At 36.3% G+C, this 26625-nt stretch overlaps 1 protein-coding gene across 1 annotated transcript in view; it reads left to right on the forward strand.

Moving 5' to 3' along the window:
• DSG2 (desmoglein 2) overlaps positions 1-26625 on the forward strand; it is a 47188-nt gene that overhangs the window by 14930 nt on the left and 5633 nt on the right. Inside the window, exons 2-13 of the mRNA XM_081263225.1 lie at positions 372-407; positions 3983-4117; positions 7306-7467; positions 7596-7740; positions 9058-9224; positions 11018-11155; positions 11271-11456; positions 15829-16094; positions 18748-18890; positions 19192-19419; positions 24095-24322; positions 26036-26157. Coding sequence (XP_081119351.1) covers positions 372-407; positions 3983-4117; positions 7306-7467; positions 7596-7740; positions 9058-9224; positions 11018-11155; positions 11271-11456; positions 15829-16094; positions 18748-18890; positions 19192-19419; positions 24095-24322; positions 26036-26157 — 1956 coding nt within the window. The remainder of the gene's footprint in view (positions 1-371; positions 408-3982; positions 4118-7305; positions 7468-7595; positions 7741-9057; positions 9225-11017; positions 11156-11270; positions 11457-15828; positions 16095-18747; positions 18891-19191; positions 19420-24094; positions 24323-26035; positions 26158-26625) is intronic.

Here is a 26625-nt window from a genome sequence, read left to right on the forward strand (position 1 = left end):
AGTTGGTGGAGTGTTGAAGAAGTCAACCCCGGCTAGGGGTGTGTATGTGCCCCAGGGGATACTTGGGAGGTTCACCTCATCTTGAAGGGCTTGAGGAAAAGTAAGTGGATCCCAGAGAACATGAAAACCAGGGTGAGGAGAAAAGAACCAAGATATGGCTAAAATTTCACAAGGCCGATTATTTTGTTTGTTTTTAAAGATTCCAGGCATTTTCTGGAATGGGCAGTGTGGCTCAAGGAGAAGGCAGATTCCTCCCTCTGGCCCTCGTCATTGAGGAAGGGCAAAGGGAAGATTCAATGTCATTTCATTTTGAGGAAGGATGGCAATGGTGGTCAAACTTCTGTTTTCATGTCTGTAATTTTATTTTACAGATCTGCTTTAACTTTGGAAATGGACTTCACTTTGAGGTAAGGAACCAAGGGGTTATTTCTATCTCTGGGACTCAGAGGCTTTACTTCATAGCGGACAGTTTGGCTGTGTTGTACTAGATTAAAACCCATGCTGCCTTACACATGGCTGTTCTTAAACAAATAAGTGCCAGTCAGTGCTGGGGAACATAGATCGTTTTATAGGGAAGGACTTTTATCCACATGTGCATACATACACAACTGTGTTCTCAGAAAAGATATACTTTATGCTGTTAACAATGAGTATTCTGTGAAAATGAGTGAAAAGATAGAGGAAATTTGATATTTTTTGCATCATAAGTTTTTTATAATTTTTAAATTTTATTTATTCTTATTAGTTATATATGATAGCAGAAGGCAATTCAATTTATATTACACAAATAGAGCACAATTTTTCATGTCTCTGGTTGAACACAAAGTAGAGTCACACCATTCGTGTACTTAGGGTAATGATGTCCATCTTATTTCACTATCTTTCCTACCCTCATGGCCCCTCCCTTACCCTCCTCCTCTTTGCCCTATCTAAAGTTCATCTATGAACCAGCATCCTTCTATCAGAGAAGACATTGGCATTTGTTTTTTTGGAATTGGCTTATTTCACTTAGCATTATATTCTCCAACTCCATCCATTTACCTGCAAATGCCATGATTTTAATCTCTTTTAATGCTGAGTAATATTCCATTGTGTATATATACCACATTTTCTTTATCCATTCATCTACTGAAGGGTATCTAGGTTGGATCCACAATTTAGCTATTGTGAATTGTGCTGCTATCAACATTGATGTGGCTGTCCCTGTAGTATGCTGTTTTTAAGTCTTTTGGGTATAGACTGGAGAGTGGAATAGCTGGGTCAAATGATGGTTCCATTCCCAATTTTCCAAGGAATCTCTATACTGCTTTCCAGATTGATTGCACCAATTTTCAGTCCTACCAGCAATGTAAGTGTGTGTGCTTGTCCCCACATTCTCGCCAATACTTACTATTGTACATATTCTGAATAGCTGCCATTCTGACTGGAGTGAAATAAAATCTTAAGAGTAGTATAGATTTGCATTTCTCTAAATGCTAGAGGTGTTGAAGATTTTTTCATGTATTTGTTGATTGATTGCATATCATCTTCTGAGAAGTGTCTGTTCAGTTCCTTGACCCATTTATTGATTGGATTATTATTATTATTTGTTGGTGTTAAGATTTTTGAGTACTTTATATATCCTAGAGATTAATGCTTTATCTGATGTGCGTGTGGTAAAAATGTGTTCCCATTCTGTAGGCTCTCTATTCACTTCACTGATTGTTTCTTTTGCTGAGAAGAATCTTTTGAGTTTGAATCCATCCCATATCTTGATTCTTTGATTTTAATTCTTGTGCTATAGGAGTCTTATTAAAGAAGTCGGGGCTTAATTTGATATGATGGAGGTTTGGCCTACTTTATCTTCTATTAGGTTCCGGGTCTCTGATTTAATTCCTAGGTCCTTGATCCACTTTGAGTTGAATTTTGTGCATGGTAAGAGATAGGGGTTTAATTTCATTTTGTTGCATGTGGATTTTCAGTTTTCCCAGCACCATCTTTTCTCCAATGTATGTTTTTGGCGCCTTTGTCTAATATAAGATAACTATAATTATGTGGGTTTGTCTCTGTGCCCTCTATCCTGTACCATTGGTCTACAAGTCCATTTTGGTGCCAATACCATGCCATTTTTTGTTACTGTTGCTCTGTAGTATAATTTAAGGTCTGGTATAGCGATGCTGCCTGCTTCACTGTTCTTGCTAAGGATTGCTTTAGCTATTCTGGGTCTCTTATTTTTCCAGATAAATTTCATGATTGCTTTTTCTATTTCTATGAGGAATGTCATTGGGATTTTGATTGGAATTGTATTAAATCTTCATAGTGCTTTTAGTAGTATGGTCATTTGACAATATCAATTCTGCCTATCCAAGAACAAGGGAGATCTTTCCATCTTCTAAGGTCTTCTTTAATTTCTTTCTTTAGCATTCTGTATTTTTCATTGTAGAGGTCTTTTACCTCTTTTGTTAAGTTGATTCCCAAGTATTTTTTTTTTGAGGCAATTGTAAATGGGGTAGTTTTCCTTATTTCCCTTTCAGAGGATTTGTCACTGATATACAGAAATTCTTTGATTTATGGGTGTTGATTTTATGTCCTGCTAATTTGCTGAATTCATTTATTAGATCTAGAAGTTTTCTGGTGGAATTTTTTGGGTTTTCTAGGTATAGAATCATATCATCAGCAAATAGTGCTAATTTGAGTTCTTCTTTTCCTATCTGTATCTCTTTAATTTCTTTCATTTGTCTAATTGCTCTGACTAGTGTTTCAAGAACTATGTTAAATGGAAGTGGTGAAAGAGGGCATCCCTGTCTTGTTCCAGTGTTTAGGGGGAATGCTTTCAATTTGTTTCCACTTAAAATGATGTTGGCCTGGGGCTTAGCATAGATAGTTTTTACAATGTTGAGATAAGTACCTGTTATCCCTAGTTTTCTAGTATTTTGAACATGAAGGGGTGCTGTATTTTGTCAAATGCTTTTTCTGCATCTATTGAGATGATCATATGATTCTTATCTTTAAGTCTATTGATGTGATGAATTACCTTGCATCCCTGATATGAACCTCACTTGATCGTGGTACACTATCTTCTTGATATGTTTTTGTATTCAATTTGCCAGAATTTTGTTGAGAATTTTTAACAGACCAATATCTCTAATAAACATACATGCATCATAAGTTTTAACATAATTTCTAATTCTTCTTATATAACTTATATATGTTTAAATTAAGAAAAAGGTTTTCAAATGAAAGCATATAAAAATCAACGATAACCAGTGGGTTTTGAAGCAAAAAAAATACATGTGTAAGTACAGCAACAAACTTAGTAAATGGTAAAATAATCCTAGTGTAATAATCATTTCTGATCTTAAGATAAAATGTCATCTGTATTAAACTTTTCCTTCATAAAATACATACTTACCTATAAAACCGTACTGAAAATTTGTATAATAGTTTTCTACCTAAAGCTGTAAAAACAAGAGACAGGAAATTTACTCCTTCACCCAGTCCTGATAACAAATTCATTAACTGGCAGTTGTACCAGTTTTGTTCACATTTATGTAAACAGTTTACAAACATTTTGTCTTAAAGCATGGTAGTAATTTATTTTCAAGCCATAAACCATCAAGGAAAAGTGAAACTTCATTTTTAGCTAATAAGAAAAAAACTTTTTTGGACATGGTCTGTTATTCTAACTTGTCAATTTGTAAGGTAAGGCCACTAATTTATCCTTAAGGCCTTTTGAATTGGTAATTCTGGGAAATCTTTTTCTTCTTCTTCTTTTTTAATATGAAAAACAAAACTCTCTTCTTTATGGGTTTGGAGATAATCTCTTGACCACCTATAAGAGATTACTAGAATATATACATTCCTCTTTGAAAAATGAAGCTTGGTAAGAAATGCAAAATATACCTTAAAATTTACACTATTTTTAAACTTTAGTAAACTATACTATTTCATACAAACCCTCGATAATATGTAATAATTTTTTGGCAATATTTTATTATTGTAGGCCTTAAACACCAGAAATGAAAATCAGCTGCTTCCTAAACATACTCACCTAGTACGGCAAAAGCGGGCCTGGATCACCGCCCCTGTGGCTCTGAGGGAAGGAGAGGATCTGTCCAAAAAGAATCCAATTGCCAAGGTATCTTCTAAAGAAGAATATGAAACACACCTGTGATTAAAACTGTGGTGGAAGAGGATTTTTATGCCCACTTTAAAATTTAAGGACAATTATGTAATTACTAAATTTCTTAATATTCAGAATATATTTGAAAATTAGCAGAGCTTAAAAAAAGAGAAAATTAGCAGAGCTGACTTTTAGCAGCAAGTACCAACTTTGAGATCTTCTTTCTCTTTCTGAAAGATGCAACATCATTGGCAAAAAAATATCTATCACTTTAAGTTTTGATTCAACCAGGAGTTGAGACATCTGGCAGTAATTTAATTGTAACTTAACACAGCATTACAATACTCCAAAGAGGGTATTATGGTAAAAAGTAGTTTATGATAGTAGTGGAAAGAACTGAGGTCTGAGAGGGAGGGTGACTGTAAATCTCGATTCGTGCCTGTCGTCCTAGCTTAATAAGTAGTAGTTCCCTTTTTACTCTCAAATGGTCCAATTTTTAAAATAAATTATGTGATAATCCTCCTACAAATGTATCTCATAGCTAGCTGTAGAAAACTAAACCCTTGTTGTTGTTGTTTTTCCCCTAAAGCTGGTCTCCTAAAGTTCTACCCATTTATGTAAATGACACCATAATTCCATGCAGTTTTTAAAGGCTGATATGTAGCAAGTACTATCACTTCTACCCAAAAAGTATATCCAAACTCTGTGCACTTTTCTTCAACTCCATTCCCATAGTCTGAGGCTTTGTTATCTCCATCCCTCGTAACAAAAAGTGTTCCCACCTGGTCCTGCTGCTCTGACTCTTGCCAAGCCCTCCCACACAGCCCATGCTCCAGAAGTTGGCCAGAGCAAACCTTTGAAAAGACAAAGCATGTTCACCTCCTTGATGAGACCTTTAAGTGACTTCCCAGGGCAATGGAAAAAATAATCCTCTTGCCCCCATACGATTGACTGCTTCACCTACGCCACCTCTCTGTCCCCGGTTCCAATCACTTCCCATTCCATACTCTGGTACATCCTCTTAAAGTAACCACAAGCTCATTCCAGTCCCCCACTCTGCAAGGCTGTTCACTCTGCCTGGAATCTGATCCCCACAGATAATTTGCAAGATTAGCATGTATCAGGCCCTCTCTGTACAGTGTCACCTCCTTCTGCCCTGCCCCACTTTTTCTCTGTCCTCTTAACCTGTATCAGGTTGGCTGATAGCATATTTCACTGCTGAATCAAACATTGCTTGCTTCATCGTCTGTCTCCTTCAGTACAGTGTAAGCTCCACGAAGGCTTGGCTTAGTCCTTAGAGCTCCCGAGTCCTGCCTGTGCCCTGACCAACGCCCATGTGCAATAGGTGCTCAGTAAGCACTCATGTGAATGTATACTGTTCAAATTCAGGTTTTACTTGCATCTTTCCAATCTCATAAAGATTATATGTGAAGAGCTTTTTCAAGAGGAACTATGACTATGAAATAGAAGATAAAGTTTCCTGTCTTCTAGCAACATTTTTTTAAATATAAAAGAATATAAAAGCCCCCCACCTTTTTTTTTTTTTTTTTGGTACTGGGGATTGAACCCAGGGGCACAGTAACGCTGAACTATTTCCCAATCCTTTTAAATTTTTTTATTTTGAGATAGGGTCTCACTAATTTACTAAGGCTGGCCTCAAACTTGCTATCCTCCTGCCCTCAGCCTCCTTAGTCACTGGATTACAGGCATAACCCACCAAGCTTTGCATAAAATCTGGAATGTTTCAAGTATGGCTCCACATAAAGGTACATATACAAGCAACTTAGTTTTTTTGTTTTATTTTGGCTTGCTTTTTTGAGATCTCAGTAATTCATACAATCTTTCAGTAGATTTTCCTAAAATGAGGAAGAACATCATGGCAGAAGAGTGTGGTACAGGAAAGCAGCTCAGAATATCACACCTGAAAGCAAAAGAGAGCCCCACTCAACAAGGACAAAATATATACCCCAAAGGCATGCCCCCAAGGACCTGCCTCCTCCGGCCACATTCTACCTGCCTATAGTTACCACCCAGTTAATATCTGTCAGGGAATTAATGCACTGATTTGGTTAAAAAGTTTCACAACCCAATCATTTCATCTCTAAATTTTCTTACATTGTCTCACACATGAGCTTTTGGGGAAAACCTCATACATAAACCATAACACGTACATATATATATATGCAATAAACTCTTAGTTGCATACATATGTATATACAAACCAACAGTTCTGTCCACACGACTTTTGTTTTATTTTTAACCTAAGTAGGATTATATAATACATACAAGTAGTCTGCAAAGACATAGAATATCCTTATAAATACTATAATGTAAATTTAAATGCACATACATAAGTGTATCTGTATATTGTGTATGGGCATGCATTTGGCAAAAGAACAGGCAGAAACTCAGTGAAAAATGATCATGTGACTGCTCTAGATTTACCATCGCACTCCAGGAGCTGAGCTGGTGTAGCATCTGCTATCTTTTGGTTTCTCCCAGCTGAAACCCCAACAACCTCAGTGCATTGTTGGGAAGCCCTAAGGGAAGAAAGACTAACTAATTCTGAAGTTTCATAATAGTGAACTGGCCAGGCAGGTAGATGGTGGTGATGACTTTAGTGATATGTGAAGGGAGAAAATGAGGAACCATTAGGGGACCCCAGAGAAGCATTTAAAGATACAAATGAAATTGCCTTGTAGAGGATCTCAAGATGGTAACTACAGAATATCTAGCAGATTAGAAACATGATGTGCTGAGGCATTCTAAGTAGGGAAGCACTTGATGGTTTTAATCCCTCTTGGGAATGATTTTCAGATAATTGTATAGATTAATGAGGGTGATTTTGACTCTGCGATTTTTACCGTATGTGCCAAATTTAAAATCTATTTCCTCCCCCTGCTTAGATGCACACAGCTATGTCTTAATTTCACAATCACCCTAAAAAAGGACACACTCAGATGTTTTCCAGTTAAAGGATAAGAAAACTGAGGCACAGGGAGGTTAAGTAGCTAACTCAGTGTCACAGAACTCAGCTGCAGCCGAGATAGAATCAGAACCCAGGTTCCCTGATGCCGGTGCCTGTTCTGGCCATGTCCCTCCTTTCAGTGTCTTGACAACTTCAAACAGAAATTGTGCACTGATTTACAATGTAAACTACAAAGAATTTAACTGGAGACACTCATCTCTTATTTTTATGTTAGATCCATTCTGATATTGCAGAAGAAAGAGGACTAAAAATTACTTACAAATACACTGGAAAAGGGATCACAGAGCCACCATTTGGTATATTTGTCTTTAATCCAAGCACTGGAGAACTGAATGTTACTAGCATTCTTGATCGAGAAGAAACACCATATTTTCTGGTAAGTAGAACAATTTTATTGGTAGTATTTTTTTTTTTTTGGTAATACTTATGATTTAATTTTTGATGCCATAGCAACCCAATTACGTTAGCTTAAAACTAATTTCATTATTTATGTCACGATTTCAGCTAATGGGTTATGCTTTGGATGAAAAAGGAAACAATCTTGAGAAACCTTTAGAACTACGCATTAAGGTTCTTGATATCAATGACAATGAGCCAGTGTTCACACAGGAAGTCTTCACGGGGTCTGTTGAAGAGTTGAGTGCAGCACGTAAGAGTCTATTATTTTTCATGAGTGCCATTTAATTTCCATTGTGTAAATAAATACTAAAATCCATATTGTAACAGAAGTTGAGTGTTACCCACAGGACATTCATGCTTATTTCCTCATTCAAGTAAATTTTTGATTGTGGTAAACTGTGCTTTCTTTTTTTTTTTTTTTGAGCAGGGATTGAACTTAGAGGCACTTAACCACTCAGCCACATCCATTTTTAGAGACAGAGACAGGCTCTCACTAAGTTGCTTAGTGCCTCGCTAAGTTGCTGAGATCCCTTTGAACTTGGGATTCTTTTTTTTTTTTTAATTTTATTTTTTATTTATTTTTTTATTGGTTGTTCACAACATTACAAAGCTCTTGACATATCATATTTCATACATTAGATTGAAGTGGGTTATGAACCCCCAATTTTACCCCAAATGCAGATTGCAGAATCACGTCGGTTACACATCCACAATTTTACATAATGCCCTATTGGTAATTGTTGTATTCTGCTACCTTTCCTATCCCCTACTATCCCCCCTCCCCTCCCCTCCCATCTTCTCTCTCTACCCCATCTACTGTAATTCATTTCTCTCCTTGTTTATTTTCCCATTCCCCTCACAACCTCTTATATGTAATTTTGTATAGCAATGAGGGTCTCCCTTCATTTCCATGCAATTTCCCTTTTCTCTCTCTTTCCCTCCCATCTCATGTCTCTGTTTAATGTTAATCTTTCCTTCCTACTCTTCCTCCCTGCTCTGTTCATAGTTGCTCTCATTATATCAAAGAAGACATTTGGTATTTGTTTTTTAGGGATTGGCTAGCTTCACTAAGCATAATCTGCTCTAGTACCATTCATTTCCCTGCAAATTCTATGATTTTGTCATTTTTTTATTGCTGCATAGTACTCCATTGTGTATAGATGCCACATTTTTTTTATCCATTCATCTATTGAAGGGCATCTGGGTTGGTTCCACAGTCTAGCTATTGTGAATTGTGCTGCTATGAACATCGATGTGGCAGTATCCCTGTAGCATGCTCTTTTAAGGTCTTCAGGGAATAGTCTGAGAAGGGCAATAGCAGGGTCAAATGGTGGTTCCATTCCCAGCTTTCCTAGGAATCTCCAAACTGCTTTCCAAATTGGCCGCACCAATTTGCAATCCCCTCCACCTCCCAATCACTGGGATTACAGGAATGCACCATCACACCCGGCTTAAACTGTGGTTTTGACAAATACCTGAAATCCTTTTAGAAACAAACTGAAATTAAAAATAATATAATATCACACGTAAGTGGACTTACCCTGGTCATCTTGATTTCTAATGCTAGATACACTTGTGATGAAAATCACCGCAATAGACGCAGATGAGCCTAATACCATGAATTCTAAGGTTTCCTACAGAATCGTATCTCAGGAGCCTGCATATCCTCCAGTGTTCTACCTAAATAAAGATACGGGAGAGATTTATACAACCAGTATTACATTGGACAGAGAGGTAAATTAAACTTTCATGTTGTTCATCTTTTAAACTCCTTATTATCCTTTCCAGTTGCTCCTCTCTGTGTTTCTTTGAATTTTCTTAGTTCGTTCAATATTCCTCAGTCATAGGATAACTAAGAATCATCCTTTTTTAGGGATACACTGCCCATTCTGGTAGATATTAGCTATATGAGTCTCTTGAGCATTTGAAATGTGAGATGTGCTGTATGCCTATTGAGATATATTTTTTAAAAGCACCAGAAATGGAGGACTTCACATTAAAATATATGTATATAAAATACCAGATTAATTTTTTAATGTTTGAGTTTATGTTGAAATGATAATTTCATAAAGACAACACCATTCTAGTACCTCTCCAGTTAGAAATCCATTTCCTAGAATCCTGACACAGCATTCCCAGTTGGCGGGTTCTCTAACGAACTGTAGGGATCAAGGTGATGAGGGCAAGGGGCTAGAGACAGGAGACCTGGCTAGGGAATAAAAATCCTTATAAAGGAGAAAGTTATTTTAAATCCCAAATTAAAGAGAAATTTGAGTAGTTTACCTAGACTGTCCTCTCAACAATTTTTCATTCTTTTAATTTCTAACTCAAAATTTTAAATTAAAGGGGAAAATAGAAGATTTTTTCAGATGCTACGTGCACAAAGATCCTAATATATAAGAATAAAATGTTGGTGAATACTGTTTTGTCTTCAAATATAAATCATCATCCAAGTGTATGGTATTGTACTTGGAAAATTAACTTTGCTCAGATGGGAAGGATTATTGCCAACTTGCCATCTGGATCTTTGTAAAATTTAAGAATCTGATCACTCCTAACATTCTGCTCTACACCTGTTCTCATAAAACTAGAGAGGAAAAGTATTACTCTGAATTAGTGGTGTGATTTGTAATAAGCTACCATTTCTGAGGTGTGGAAAGTTTAGCCAAGACTAAGAGCCATAATTTATTGAGTAGTAACCATGGCCAGGTCATATCCTAAGCCCTTTACATGGATTAACTCATTTAATCCATATGGAAACCCTCTGAGGCAGATCCAGTTTTTATCCCCATAAGAAAAATGAGAATCACAGGGATTAAGTGTGTGTCCAGCACAGCTAGTAAATGACAAAGCCAGAATTAGAGGCCAGGTGGCTCGTCCAGAGCCCCAACTGTCCTTCATTCACTGAGTGGTTCTGCGCCACGTAGGACCTCTGTGTACTGGCAGTGGCTGCCAAACTTTTTAAATCCAGCCACACAGAATGTAGCTACAGTAAGGGGACCACACACGGAAGAGAAGGTTCCTTTTTGAATGACAGTCATTCTCTAGGACACAGTCCCTAAGAATCCTATTCCTAAGGAGGTCAGGATAAAGATCACCAAGTTTTGTCCTCACTGGCTAAGTTTTTCTTGGGGACTAAGTTCTTCTGGGTTACCTTTTAACTAAGAATGATGTATAGGGTAGGAAACAAAACATTTCATACAATCCCACCACGTCTTCCATAGCAGAATGGACTGTATTTTGAACAGCGTCCCTTTAGTATAGACTTGTTTAAGAACAGAGTCTTCTGAGAATACCACCAATGGCAATATTTAAGAATTTGACAGTAACTCTGCTAGTCTTCTTCTGCCCTTTCTCAAAAGCTCTTGACTACAAATGAATAACATAGAAACAACAGATCATGAAACTTATTTATGAGTAAAGTATACTATGGTTCGTTTCCTAATGGTGATGTGAACTAAAACCAGAAGGGAAGATTGGGAACAATTCATTTTCACCCCAGTTGCACATCTTTTATTTCTCTGCAGGAACACAGCAGCTACTCTTTGACCGTAGAAGCAAGAGATGGCAATGGACAAATAACAGACAAACCAGTCAAACAAGCTCAAGTTCAGATTCGTATTTTGGATGTCAATGACAATATCCCTGTAACGGAAAATGAAATGGTAACTTATTTTTATAATAAATGTATCTATTTATTTATATTTTGGCCCTGACTAAAATATATATCAACTTGTTTGTATTATATCAGAATAAAAATCACATGTTCTTATTTTGCAGTACGAAGGAACGATTGAAGAAAATCAAGTCAATGTAGAAGTCATGCGCATAAAAGTGACCGATGCAGATGAAATGGGTTCTGATAATTGGTTAGCAAATTTTACGTTTGCATCAGGAAATGAAGGGGGTTATTTCCACATAGAAACTGATGCCCAGACCAATGAAGGCATTGTGACCCTTATTAAGGTAAGCCATGAGTGTTCAAAACTAGGGTGGAACAAGTTGCTGCTGGAGAGAATCTAGCATATTTTGAGCTCCAAGCACAAATACTTCACATGCACCGCCAGCACCGCATTTGTTTAAGATAGTGGCCATACCTGCTTGCCCAAGTTGTGTAGTCAGCAATTGTTTGCACTACAGTTCAGATTCAGATCAGGGGACTCTGATCCTAGCCAGACAGCATGAGACCAGCGTCATCACTGCCTAGACCACTTCCTGTCATGCCCAACAGCATTCCCACACCATGACCTTGTGCCTCTGCTGAGTACCCCTTCACTTACCACCTCTCAGTCTATTTATCTAACAGTAGAGCCAACCCTCACTAATAAGATCCAAAAATAAAAGCTATGATAACTTGACACTTAAGTGTGACGAAGAAACACCTCGTAAAGCTACATGCCAACAGTAATGATTCCTGGGTGTCATTATCACAAATCCTAACTGGGTGGGACTCAGCATCTTGCCTTTTAAACAAAAATCTACTTGTATTCTAATATTAATACTGCGGGAGCTACATTTTGGAACAAATCTCTTGTGCATTGAATCAATGAAGAAAAATTGAGTCCAATCATTAAACATATGTAGGGTTTTACACATTTAGTTCTTACAGCTCCCACTTTTTAAACAAAAATTACAAGATGGATGTAACAAAATAAGCAAGGAACGATATTAATGTACTTGTAAGTGGTTTATGATAGAATTGCCTTGCCAGACTTTATAATGAAATGCAAAACTGCAGCTTTAAAAATATTATTTCATTAAGTTATATGCAGACAAAAATTGATTCCAGAGTTTCTAAATTTTTATAAAAATCAATATATGACAATCTAGGTAAAATCTAACAATGGGAAAATCAATAACAGAGTAGAAAATAATTGAGGTTTCATAGTAATAATGATGAGCCCCACTAATTAGTAGACTAATGTATGCATTTAAACTACCTCTTTAAAAGCAGAAGACAATTGAAAACATTTCCTCATTTTTAAAAGGAAGACACATTTTATGATTATGGAAGAAGTAATCATCAGAGATAAAAATTCACCTGCTTATGTGAAAATAGCATAATTTTTAGTTGTCAATTATAGGTTCAACTATGCCTGATGTTTGAGATAAAGTCAACAACATACACAGAAGCAAACATGCTGGTGAATGATGGGGGTGCTGGAAATATTCTCAACCCACTCTTCCAAGGAGAGTGTGGATGAAAAGTAGTAAAATCAGCATTACAATGAAAGCAACAGTTGGAGAGAATTACAAATTTGTTATCTCAGCTATATAAAGCAGTTGCTTCCAGGGGCTGGGGTTATGGCTCAGCGGTAGAGCACTTGCCTCACACATGTGAGGCACTGGGTTGGATCCTCAGAACAACATAAAAATAAATATTTTTTTTAAAATAGTTGCTTACAAATTATAAAGGCAGTAATCAGATTTCATCAAAAAGAAATGAGATTAAGAAGATACACAGAGGACTGGGATTGTGGCTCAGGGGTAGAGTGCTTGCCTAGCATGTGTGAGGCACTGGGTTTGATTCTCAGCACTGCATATAAATAAATGAATAAAATAAAGGTCTATTAGCAACTAAAAAGAAAAGTTTTAAAAAAAAGAAGATGCACAGAAATACGCATTTGAAAAGGTACCCAATGTCCTTAACCATTATGAAAAATGCAAGTTAAAACTATAGGAGATAGGGCTGGGGTTGTGGCTCAGTGGTAGAGTGCTCACCTAGCACGTGCAAGGTGTTGGGTTCGATCCTCAGCATCACATAAAATAAATTAAAAAGTAAAGGTATTGTGTCCAACTACAACTAAAACGAAAAAATATTTTTTAAAAAAACTATAAGAGATAATCACCATACACTTACTAAAATGGCTAAAATCAACTGTCTTTGGATGGCTATAACAAAGTACCATCAACTTCGTAGCCTATAAACAGTGCCCTATTTCTAGCTTATACATGGCACCTTTCTGCTGTATCCTTATGTGGCAGAAGAGGCCTGCAAGATCCCAGAGGCCTCTTTTATAAGGGAGTTAATCTCATTCACAAGGGTTCCTAAGACCTCACTAAAGCCCCATCTCTCAATATCATCACTATGGGGGATAGGATTTCAGTCTGTGAATTCTATGGGCATGCAAATATTCAGACCACAGCTATCAAAAAGACTGACAACACCAAGTATTGAAGAATATAGAGAAAGTAGAACCTTTATATATTGCTGGTGGAAATATAAAATGACAGTTTGGTAGGTCTTTTTTTTTTTTTTTAAGTTAAACATACAGTAGTTACCCTATGACCCAGCAATCTTATTCCTAGGCATTCATTCACCCAAGATAAATAAAAACGTGTCTATACAAAGGCTTTTGTGCAAAATGTTCCTAACCACATAATAATCTGGGAGCAGTCCAAATGGCCATCAACTGATGAGCAGATAAATAAAATGTGGTATATCCATATAATGGAATACTATTGAATAAAAGGACTGAAGTACTGATACATGCTACAACATGGATGAATCTCAAAAACATTATGTTATTCAGAAACCAGGTGCAAAATTCTATTTTATGATGACATCGTATCCTATGATGTCATTTATGAGAGATTTCTAAACAAGGCAAAATAAGAGAGAGAAAGCAGATTGGGGATTGCATAGGGCCGGGGATATAAGGGAGGCATAAAGGAACTTTTTGTAATGATGGAAATGTTTAAAATTGGATCATAATGATGATGACAAATACTAAAAAACATCATGTTGTAAACTTAGGGTGAGTTTTATTGTCTGTAAACTATACCCGAATAAAACTGAAAAAAAAAAAAAGGTAGAGGAGATAAACAGTATAAGAGAGATAATAAATCATTACATGAGAAAATGTGCACAGCTTTACCAACAAATTAAAACCCATAATGTTATTGGAAAATAGCAAAATTGGAAATGATAAAATATGTAGAGCTGTAAAAAATAGAGGCACTTGACCTCATACATTGCTCATGATGTTGAAAATTTCTTTCATTCTCTTTGGAGCATTACAGCTATTTAGGACAAACACCGTGTAACAGTTTTTATGTCCCCAGTGCCTAGCCCACTTTTTTACACTGTCTTGGTTCTTGAATACTAATGATAACTGGCTGAAAGATTCTATGTCTCATCCAGCATATATTGTGCCATCAAATCCAGATTATCAGGTGCAAGAGCACCTTAAAAGAACTCTCAAAAAGATTTGAAAGTCAGAAAGAATGTATTTTCTCTAGTCATTTGTTGTTGTGTCCTTGTCCCTACCATATTTTAAAAGGGGCAAAATAAATTGTCCATACAAAACCCTACATAGAATAAAGCAAAATTCATAATAAATCACCCAAAAAGAAGTGAACAGCTTTTCTAGAATCCTGTAAACGTATGTATTTGACAAAACAAGCAATGGTACATGCATCTAAATTATCTGGGAACACTAGAAATAAAAAGCAATGAAAGAATAGGGCCTAAATAAACTTTGGCTAGGTAATTCTTTCAGTGATTTTATATAGGTCACCCAGAAAAATAAGTTGTATAAGAATGTTCAAGAAAGTGTTAACTATATTTGAAAATTGCAGATGGCCGAAATGTCTAGTAATAGAATGGTAAATAAGTATATCTAAATAATAATATATTATAGAAATGTTTATAAAATGAAAATGGGAAAATTGGACCATAAAATATATAGATAGTGTGATACAGAAATTATATCAAATGGACATTATAAATGCCATAATTCACAAAGAACTATTTGAAAGAAGGCTAATCTTTTATAGAATTAACAGCAAAGCAGATATTAATAGATACTGTGCATAAAGGAAGGGAATAGGTTCTTTGTTTAAACAAATTTGAAAAGCCTTGGGTTTTTTTCTTCACTTCAGGAATTCTGGGGTTTTTAGGATATTGGTGTGTGTGTCAGTCTACCTGGGGGACAGAACTAGTAATACTACCATATAATGCATAGTCCTTGGACTAAAATGGAGCACCTTTTAGGCAATATTAATTTTTACTGAATGTCCATTAATGTTTCCATTACAGAAAAAAAAATCACTTTAAATTGTTAAAAATAAAAACGTATACTTTTAAAAATAAACTTGACCATTAATAAAATGAACTGGGAATGCTTCTTAAACTTTTTTTTAACAATTATGAATATCCAGATTGACAGGAAATTTGTAATTACTTGGTATGGATATGAACTGGAATACTCAATGCAATAGTACTTGCTATATGTCAAATGATCTTATCTAACATTTAAATTGTGTGTACGCGCACTCACCCTGTATGTTCTGGTTGTTTTCTCTGTTAAAAGAAACTTTGATCTTGCCTTTCTAGGAAGTTGATTATGAACAAATGAAGAATCTTGACTTCAGTATCATTGTCACCAATAAAGCAGCTTTTCACAAGTCCATTAGGAATAAATATAAGCCCACATCCATCCCCATCAAAGTAAAGGTGAAAAACGTGAAAGAAGGCATTCATTTTAAAAGCAGCACAATTTCTTTCCATGCTAGTGAAGGAATGGATAAGTCAAGCCAAGGCTTATCAATTGGAAAATTTCAAGTTTTTGATGAAGACACTGGACAACCAGCTCAAGTAAAGTAAGATATAGTTGTGAGCTTAAATCCAAATTTTAAGTTACTTTAAGTGCCTATTTTCAAATATCTTAATGAAATCTAAGTACTTCGTTCCTTTACACCCCAGAGTTGTAACTCTCCAAAGGGCTATAGATTAAATTTCCCAAAGTTGACATGAGGAGGAATTTTCAGCAGAATCCCCTTCCTTTGCCCACCTGTGTGTGAGGATGAGGCTAGAATGCTCACCACAGAAGCAGCTCTGGCTATAGATGCCTAAAAAGCAATAAAGGAAAAGCTCAGAAAAAAAAAAAAAAATGCTTTCTAAACTCTCCCTTATTTCTGAAAAGTCTTGAGAGGTGAGAAAGTAGCAGTTAAAATTTACCACAAAATTTATTCTACACACATTTAGTTCAAAAAAATTTTCCTTCGTATGTTTTAACAAGGAAAATCAAGTTTTATTTATACATAAATCTTAATAATTAATCTTGCTCTGAATCATTCTGTTTTGCTTCAGAGATTGGCAGACTTTTTGTGTTTGTCTTGATGATGATGACTTTTGCTCAGAATACATTTACTGAGCCATAGTGCCATGCCTGTACTAAAAGGGACCTGGCTGTGTCTACTCTAAAGTGAGATCTGGGATTTGCATACTTTAAATTTTTCAAAGTAAATTTACTTCTTAGCTCTGAGAGCCATGCCATAGAAAAGAAAATTCTCTATGGGGCTATTATTTATAAAATTACAGGGATTCATGTTGGATTTAAAGAATTCCCACCTGCTGCCTAGGACACACAGCTTTTGCAACTTCCTAAGTGCCAGAGCTGCTTGGTGGCTTTTCTGCTTCCGCCTATGACCCTGTGTGCCAGTGCTTCATACAACGTAGTATTTAGTAGCATGGCCAACTGAAGCCAAACTGGAAATATGGAGAAAGTTCTTCAATGATCTCTTTCCTTTGAACACGTCTCCTATGGAATTCAGCCAAGTGATTATTTTTTAAAATAAGATTAAGAAATAGCATCCATTGTTTTTTACATACAGGGTCTTGGTGACCATCTTTGCCTACCCTCCCCACAGGAGCCAGCCTGCCTCTGCTGACTTGGGTGGTCTAGTTTTAATTTCCCCTGCTCTGCATTGAACAAGGCAGTCCCTAACTGAATCTACAGAAATGAGGATTCTCCGTGTCATTCTATGTGAAAATTCTCACTGCCATCTACTGAGAAGTCTGTATTGTTCTAACTCTCCTCCAATAGTATTGTGTCTGTCTACTGAAAATTGTTTCCCACCAATTTTTTTTTAATTTGGGCTGCTATTTTTAATTAAAAATAAAGGCTATAAATATATCAAAAAAACTATTGCTCTCCCTGGAAGAATGATGAGCTTTGCTTCTTTAACCTGCAATTACAGAACTTTAGAATGAGAAAAAAAATCTTAAACTTCAGTTCAAACCTATTATTTTACAGAAAGAATAGGAGGCACAGCTAAGTTAAATTATCTTCCAGTGTTCACCTAGATAATTAGTAATTGCTATTTTGAGATCTTTTTTCTTCTTTTGTGCACTACTGAGGGTTGAACCTAGAGCCTGGTGCATGCTGGGCGAGCACTTCACCACTGAGCTGTATCCTCATCCCCAGCCCTTATTTTGAAATCCTAATGAGGACAGCGAAAAAATCATTAACTTTATCATACTATTCTGATAATTATTCATCTGTAGCAGTTGTTTATGGATATTTAATACAGCATGTGAGCTGCCATCCTACCTGAATGGCATCTCATTTTCACAACAGAGAGCAGTAAGGACATTTCCAAAGTTAGATCACAGAAGGCATTTCAGCGTGAAGTGTGATACTTATTACTAAGATTCTGCTTTTAAGTATGAATGAGGGAAACTGTGGATGGCAAATAGACCCCAGCTTTAAAGTTCCTCACAGGAAATTCAGAGGTACTTGTGAAAATCCAAATGAACTATCATTTACCAATAGAAATACTAAGAGGCATAAAAACGTAGTTCAAATGTATATTTGGATTTTTTAAAATATAATACATAAAAATTTTTAAACACAGTACATAAATATTGCTATAAATTAACCACCCATTCTTGTGTGCCTAAACAACCACTTAATAGAAAATAAATCATCAATTTGATTGGTTGAGCCAAGAGACTCATGTTTAGTTTATATTTGTATTTTTATATGTTAAACTAAATGGTATTCATTATGCACATTTCTGAAAATATAGTAGGAACATTCTCCCTGCCTCCCCACAGCTGGCTCTTTTCACAGTCATTCTCTTTGCTTTGAGCAAGGAAACCCAGAAGTCATTTTGTCAGCATTGTTTCCACTTTTAACCATTCCTACCTGAAAACTATTAACAACATCCCAATGAACAGTATAATTTAAGTCTACTTTTGTCCATCTGTCTTTTTCTGTTACTAAGTTATTCCCCAAAGGCTTAACCCAAATTTAGGAGAGATTAGATCAACAGCTACAGGACAGGCTACAGAGTAACTGACAACCTCATGGATTGGTAGATGTTTAAGCAGGTTTCAAGAAATTAAAGACATTCAAACAAATTTCTGTAACAAGAACATATGTGAGATGAAAATTAATTTTTAAAGAGTTGTAGAGATTCCCAGTTTGTCCAGAATTTTAAAAATAATTTGATGTTTGTTTTATAACAGATATGCCAAATTGGAAGATAAAGACAATTGGGTTTCTGTGGATCCTGTCACATCAGAAATTAAACTTGTAAAAATTCCTGATTTTGAATCTAGATATGTCCAAAATGGTACATACACTGTAAAGATTATGGCTATATCAGATGGTAAGTTATTAAATAGACATTTTTCTTGATTATGTGAATTTAGATTTTATCTTCCAGCATCAGAAACTTTTATTTTGAAAATATATATATATATAAATCTATCTCTTTAAAGGATAAAGATTCATATTCCTACTTATTCAGTGACTAAAGATAGTACTTGGCCTTGAATATGAGACATATCTGGGATAGGAAATGTCGTAAGTGGTTGGTACACTCTTTATACCAAGTTGATAAGAGAATTCAAACTGTGGTCAACAATATGATCAGAATAGAAATAATTTTTCCTTCTCTTATTGTTCAGATTATCCTAGAAAAACCGTCACTGGCACCGTCCTTATCGCAGTTGAAGACATCAATGACAACTGCCCCACACTGGTGGACCCAGTGCAAAACATCTGTGAGGATGCGCCGTACGTGAACGTTACTGCAGAGGACCTTGATGGATACCTGAACAGTGAGCCATTCAGCTTCTCTATCATTGATGAACCACCTGGAATGGCAGAAAAATGGAAAATAATACGACAAGAAAGTAAGCAGAATTGTTGGACTATGTTAAAATCAAAATATTAAGCATGGTAGATATTTAAAATCCTTATAGGTTGTATTTATTCTCACAACATATATTTCCAATAAAAATTTTTAAGGGCATTTGTAAAATGAGGTTCTGAACCTACAGACATAGTATCTTTTATATGCCTATGGAAAGATGAAAATTTATATAAAATGTCTAGAGTTAGTGGGGTATTCTCTGAATAGCTCTTGAAGTCTCAAAAGCTCTTCTCTGATAAGCTTTTCTAGACACAACAATCATAGTAAGTGCCTTCTATAACTCTTGAAGTATGCTAATGATAATTCCATCTAAAATAACATACATTGAAGTGGGGAATTACATTTTTTGAGCACTTACTCTGTGCCAGGTACATTACCATATTTAACCCTTAATCCATAACATTATTCCCTGATTAGAGGTGAGAAAACCTTAGCTTAACTAGAGTTCAGTAACTTATTCATAGTTAAAATGCTAGTGTGTGGTGGAGATCACATGACAAAGGGTCTGTCTTATGTTCCTCTGCCCCACACCAATAGACACACCCATGGGTCCCCATCTTGGACACAGCTCTCGAGTTAACGTGAGCTTTGATATCCTTTAGGGTGATCTTGCATGCCAAAAACTCTATCCAGAAAACTATTTTGTTTTAAACAATCAGTGTTCATTTCAGAAAAATTTCAAATACAATCTGCAAGTTTTTCTTAATCTATAGATTTGTTATGGTATTTTAAGTCTAGCAAGTGTTTATAATCATTTTAAGAGGTTTTGATTAATTTTTTGACCAGTTTACAAGTCAACATTTCAAACTTTTTATATAAACTAAGTATATTTGATTTCCTTTTTTATACATTTCAGTGATCCAAATTAACAAGTAAATCCTCCCTGTGATTTTGTACCCTAAGTTCCAATAAATTGAATTTATAAATATATTGCACATTTCAGCCTAAAACCACAAGTCTAAGTCAGTAATGCCAATTATACATTCTAGAGTTATAATCTGTCATCCTAATAGGGTTAATTGTTTATAACATAAATACATAAAACAATGTAAATAAATTCCTGACAGTACAAAAATATTAAAAGTGTCCTTAACTTGCTTCAACTTTCCTCTGTTTAATTCCAAAAGTTCGATTGATGAGCTCACCTGAAGCAGCCATGCCCTTGGTTAGCTCAGGTTGCCTTTCCACTGAGGATGAGTCACCTTTGTGGCTAGTTAAGGTTCTCTGTGACAACTTCCCAGCTAGTGAGGGCCTTGCAGTGGCAGGTGTCCAAGGTGCTTCTTCTGGTAGTTTCATCACAGACATCAAAACTTGAATTAAGAACCAGTTCTGTACCCTAAGAGGCCTGGTACACCCCTACCCTGAATGCCTGACTGCAGCTTGTCTTTCCTTGACCAAGATATGTAAATGAGTTTTCCATTGAACTTGGAATCCCAAGACTCCTTTATTTTATCTAAGAACCTTTAGTATAATCTGGGCATAGTCTTCAGCACGTTTTGCTGTTAACAACCTTAGAAATTTGGTATTACAATTGTCAACTTTTTACAGGTGGGGAAACAAAGGCACAGTGAGTTTTCCTGACTTTCTTGAGGCCACAGCTAGGTTAAGACTTGAAGCTCGGATTCAACCCAGGCAGTCTGGTTCCGCCTGGGTGCTGTGCTGCCTCTCCAAATCTCTAAGTGGCTTTTCTGTCTAAAAATAAATATATTTAAGCTTGATGAGTCCTTGAATGTTTTTTTTTTAATAGTCATGGGAACATAAGACTCTCAAGGAAGTGTGTTAACAGTGTTGTTACAGGAAGTCACTGAGATTATTCATTATATAACGATGCAGTTTAGAGAGAGAATTCTTTAACTAGGCTTTCTTCTCCCTGATCAAATAATAAGGTGATCGACCAGCTAGCATGATACATAGCTTCTTTGAATTTTTATTTTTATTTATCTGGGAAAATTTTTAAATATGGAAAATTCTAGAGGATTTTAAATGATATAGTCTTACACTTACTACTTAGAATTCAAAGAAATTAATGATTGATTCAGCTGTAGAGAATAATGAAATCACGTCATTTGCAGAAAAATGTATGGCAAAATAAGCCATACTCAGAAGGTCAAGGGTCTCATATGTAGAAGCTAGAAAGGAAAGGGGAAAAGAAAAGTGGAGGAGCAGGATCTCATGAATATCAAAGGGAGATCCATAGAGGAAAGGGACCAGGAGGTTAGAGGTAGGGTGCTGGGATATGAATTGGCCAAATTATATTGTTATATTGTGTACAAGTACAAATATGTAACAACAATTCCCATTGGTATGTACAACTATAATGCACCAATAAAAATGTGGAAAAAGAAAATAAATAAGTAGAGAAGAAAAATATATTAATGAGCCAGACATAGTGGTATATCCTATAATCCCAGCTAATTGGGAGACTGAGGTAGGAGGACAGTGAGTTTGAGGCCAGCCTCAGCAACATAGCAAGTCACCACACCAAAGAAAATATTAACACTTTTTTGTATTTGTGTCACAACTTTCATTTGTCGATGATAACTAATAGAGTGGAAATCCCATCCTGCCCTCCCACATAGCCCATCAGAGCCCATCATGAATTTAGTTGTATTTTTCCAGGCCCTGTCTCCCTGAGCCTATATTTCTTAAACCAATGACTACAACCTTTCCTCATTTCCCCAGAGTTTTTGTGATGATTTATTTATTATTTATTTAGAAATATACAGATCAAATTCCATAAAACTTGGAGCTTAAAATATTTCTTACTTCAAAAACAAAGATAAAACCAAAACACTTGATTTGTATCTTTGTGTTCTCTATCATACCTTATAAGTAAATTATTCTAATAAACATTTACATATGTCAGAAAAGTTTTACGCTATTTAATTAATCATGGCTTTAATTCATGTGAAAACTGGTCATTATTTTTATTTGTGTGAAAAAAAAATTTAAATCATCACCAAGGCATATACTTAAAAAATAAGAGGTATTCCACAACACTTCCAGTGTTATAGTCTTCTAAAAACATAACCTGAGTCCAGTCGTGAGGAAACAACCAGACAAATTCAAACTAGAACATTCTCTGAAATAAGTGGCCTATTAAATATTTCAAGGTCTTGAAAAGCCAAAGAGAGAGTGGGGAAAATTTCAAATAAGCAGGGACTACAGTAATAACTAAATTCAATGTGTTAGCCTTGATTGGACCCAGGATCAAAAGAGAGAGAAAAATGGACAGAGATCTGTAGGATATTATAAAAGGATATTTTTATAATAACCAAAAAGTTTGCAAATGAGTTATATCTATTACTTAGTATTATTGTCTCAATAATAATTTTTTAAGAGCACTAATATTCCTTGGCCTTAAAAAGTTTGTGCTGAAGAATATCATGCTATTTATAACTTACCTTGAAATAATTCTGATATGGGCTGGGGATGTGGCTCAACTGGTAGCGCGTTCGCCTGGAGTGCGTGTGGCCTGGGTTCAATCCTCAGCACCGCATACCAACAAAGATGTTGTGTCCGCCGAGAACTAAAAAATAAATATTAAAAATAAAGTTCTCTCTCTCTCTCTCTCTCTCTCTATCTATCTAAAAAAAAAGAAATAATTCTGATAGAATTTTTTGCAAAAAGTATGCATGTATATATAGAGAGAAAGTATTGATACAAAATGTAAACAGTTAGTGAAGGGTATATGTATTGGTCAACTTTTCGTCGCTGTAACCAAAATATCTGATGAGAACAACTTAGAGGAAGAAGGTTTATTTGGGCTCACAGTTTTAGAGGTCTCCGACTCCAATGCCCTGGGCCTGAGATGAGGGAGAACATCAAGGCAGAAGGGTATAGTGAAGGGAAGTGCTCAACTCATGGTAGATGGAAAGCAGAGAAAAAGATTGAGGACCCAAGGACAAAATAAAATCCCCAAGAACCTGTCCCCAATGACCTACTTCCTCCAGCCACACCCTACCTGCCTATAGTTACCACCTAGTTAGTCCATTTGGATTATTAGTCCATCAAATGGATTAATCAATGACTAAGTTTCAGCTCTCATAATCTTATCATTTTTTGCCTCTGACCATCCCTGCTTTGTCTCATGCACAAACTTTCAGGGAATACTTCATATTTAAGCCATAACAGTATTATCAATATTGATCGGAATATTCTTGCAATTTTTCTGAAGGTTTAAAATGTTCAAAATTTCAAATACACAGTATTAAAAGCAAAAAGCAAGGAATCATAAAACATTGTTGAAAATTGTTAAAGTTGGATGGGTACCATAAGACTTATGCTTTTCTATTACTGTCTATATTTGGAAAATTGCCATAAAGTTTTTTCTTAAGAAATAGTAAAATAAAGTCAATCAGTGAAAATGTTGAACTCCTCCCTTGTTCATCACTGTATTCCTCATATTTGATACACCACATACATTTATTAAAATTAATCATCACAAAAATAAAGTGTCCAAATCTTTGCTGCTGAACAGTATTGGAGGACTGTGAACAGATTTTAAGGAGCTCACAGCGTGAATTCAATGAGAAGTTAAGGAAAAATAAGGTTTCTAAGTGGAGCTAAATAAAGAACATTCTTTCCGTGATTTAATTTCTCCCTTTCCTTGGTAATCACCTGCTTCTCTTTCTCCCTGGTTCTTACCCTTGAAGGTACCAGTGTGCTGCTGCAACAAAGCGAACAGAAGCTGGGCAGGAGTGAGATTCAGTTCCTGATTTCAGACAGTCAAGGCTTGAGTTGTCCTGAGAAGCAGATCCTTAAGCTCACCGTTTGTGAATGTCTGCATGGCAGCGGCTGTGTGGAAGCCCAGCATGACTCCTATGTGGGCCTGGGACCCGCAGCAGTGGCGCTCATGATTTTGGCCCTTCTACTCTTGCTACGTAAGCCTTAAAAGCCATTCCCTAGCTCTGTTAGTAATTTGAGGGCCTAATAGTGGTTTGTTACTGTAGTAGTCCTTGATGTCGCTACAGGTGTTCTTCAACCATCCTAGAACACTTCTGAGGGTAAATAGGGAAATGACCACTGGTGATTGATAAATTCACCAAAACTTATTGCAGGACTCATTTCAGACTTAACTTGCCAGAGCTCTGCCTCCCACGATCCCCTCTGCTTAGCTTGCTTCTTCACCAGTACCAATGGTAGCCAGACTTGCAAGCATTTAACTACATCCCAACAATGATAGGCTGTTCTCAACCATGCCTGCCCGCTCTGTCTACCCTCCAAAACCCTTGGGTTTCCTTTCATGAAAGAATAAAGGACTGCCAACTAAGGTTGTGGAGTCCTACTCCATTTGACTTCTGAACTCAGGCAGACCACCAGTTCCAAGGCTATCTCAGAGGGAGAGGAGGAGCCTGAGAAAGCCATTAGTAGATGTCCAGTTGAATGCACAGCTCAACAGTTTACAGTGTACCTTTATTCCATTATCTCCATGTTGTGGGTAATCACAAATACAGACGCATAAGTATAAGTGACTTGTCTCAGTATACCAAGTGTGTGGGTAGGTCCTGGAGCTGGGACTGCATGCTGTATGTAGGGATTCCTTGCACTGCTTCTCATCTCAGATTCTCTGGAGCCTAATGTGGCACTTGACACATGACGGATACTCAATATTATCGAATGTACTGAAACTGTTGAATCACTGCTGGTTGATTTTCATCTCTATATTAAGCATAGTAGCTATAGTCTGTAGTTGAAATGCTGTCAGTTATTTTAGATGAGAAGGAATCTAGGAAGTATTCAGTTCGTCAAACTGCCAAATGGGAATGACAGTAAAATCAAATGAAACCCATTGACCAATTAACCCACACGGCTTGCAGATGTGGTTAATTCTATACTGCATTGACCAGAGAGCCAATCCCAGCTGGTCTTTGTTTCCTCATAAAGGCAGAATAAAACATAAGGGGACTGGGGATATAGCTCGGTTGGTAGAGTGCTTGCCTAGCATTCACAAAGCCCTGGGTTCAATCCCTAGCACCACACCAAAAAAAAAAGTATTATATTGAATGCTAGATAAAATGTGTGTGTATACATAGATATGCACATTTTAATGTAGAATCATTTTAGAAAACAGTACTTAGGCTAATTTGGAGGTTAATTGAGACCTCAGACAATCATGAGTTGTGCAAAAAAAAAAAACTTTGTTAAGTATTATAGCAGTTTTAGTGTTTTAATATTTTTCTACTAAAATTTTTTCACTCCTAAACTCTTTTTTAATACATTCTATTTTGGACAATAAATTTACTAAAAAAAAAAAAATTGGACAATGGTTTAAATTTTTTTCATCTTTAAATTGGTTTTGCAACTTTGGGTACGGTCTCATCCAGTCTCAATGTTCCCCCCAGTAACCACTGCAAGTCTCTTTGTAATGAACAGGCTGGGAGTATGTGACCTTCTCCTTCTGCCTCAAGCTTTGATGTTACTTACCCAAAACAAGATTGGGGAGATTGAATCAGGGTGAAGGAAAGAAAAATAGGGCTATGAATAAGTGAAGACTAAACTTATAGAAGTGAGACGCAAATTCCAAAATCGTACCATTTAAGCTTAGAAATCACATCTGCAATTTAAAATCTCTACTCTATTTTGCTTCTGCACAGTTGTGCCACTTCTGCTGCTGATGTGCCATTGTGGAGAGGGCGCCAAAGGCTTTACGCCCATACCTGGGACTATAGAGATGCTGCACCCTTGGAATAATGAAGGGGCGCCACCTGAAGACAAGGTCAGTTCATCAGATACTGATACTCCTTGTCATCTTTTCTGATTTTAAAGGGGCCTTGGGTGATGGGGAATGTTTCTAACATTTTTGGTCATGAGAGTAATGTAGTTGGGATGTTGTAAAATATATGTTTGGTGTTCATCCCCATTCCCTGGCATACAACTCCTAAAAACCTTGGCATCTCCTAAATGATAGCGTCTAGACATATGAAAGTGGCAGTGAAGTCTGGGTCGTCTTGGGAACTGCCCTCAACCTGTGAAATCTGACACTATCTCCAGGTAGATTGTGTCAGAATTATATTGACTTAGAGGCCACCCAGCTGGTGCCTGCTGCAGAATTGATTGCTTGTTTGCTAATAGGGAGAAATCTCCACATCTTTTGAGGTCACAGAAGTTTGTGTTGGCCATTGTGGTGAGAGAGTACAAGAGTGGTTTGGTTTTTCACTAAAGATTTCACACATTTGGCTTTGTT

The sequence above is a fragment of the Spermophilus citellus genome (assembly GCF_964194105.1).
Source record: "Spermophilus citellus genome assembly, chromosome: 12".
NCBI lineage: Eukaryota > Metazoa > Chordata > Mammalia > Rodentia > Sciuridae > Spermophilus > Spermophilus citellus.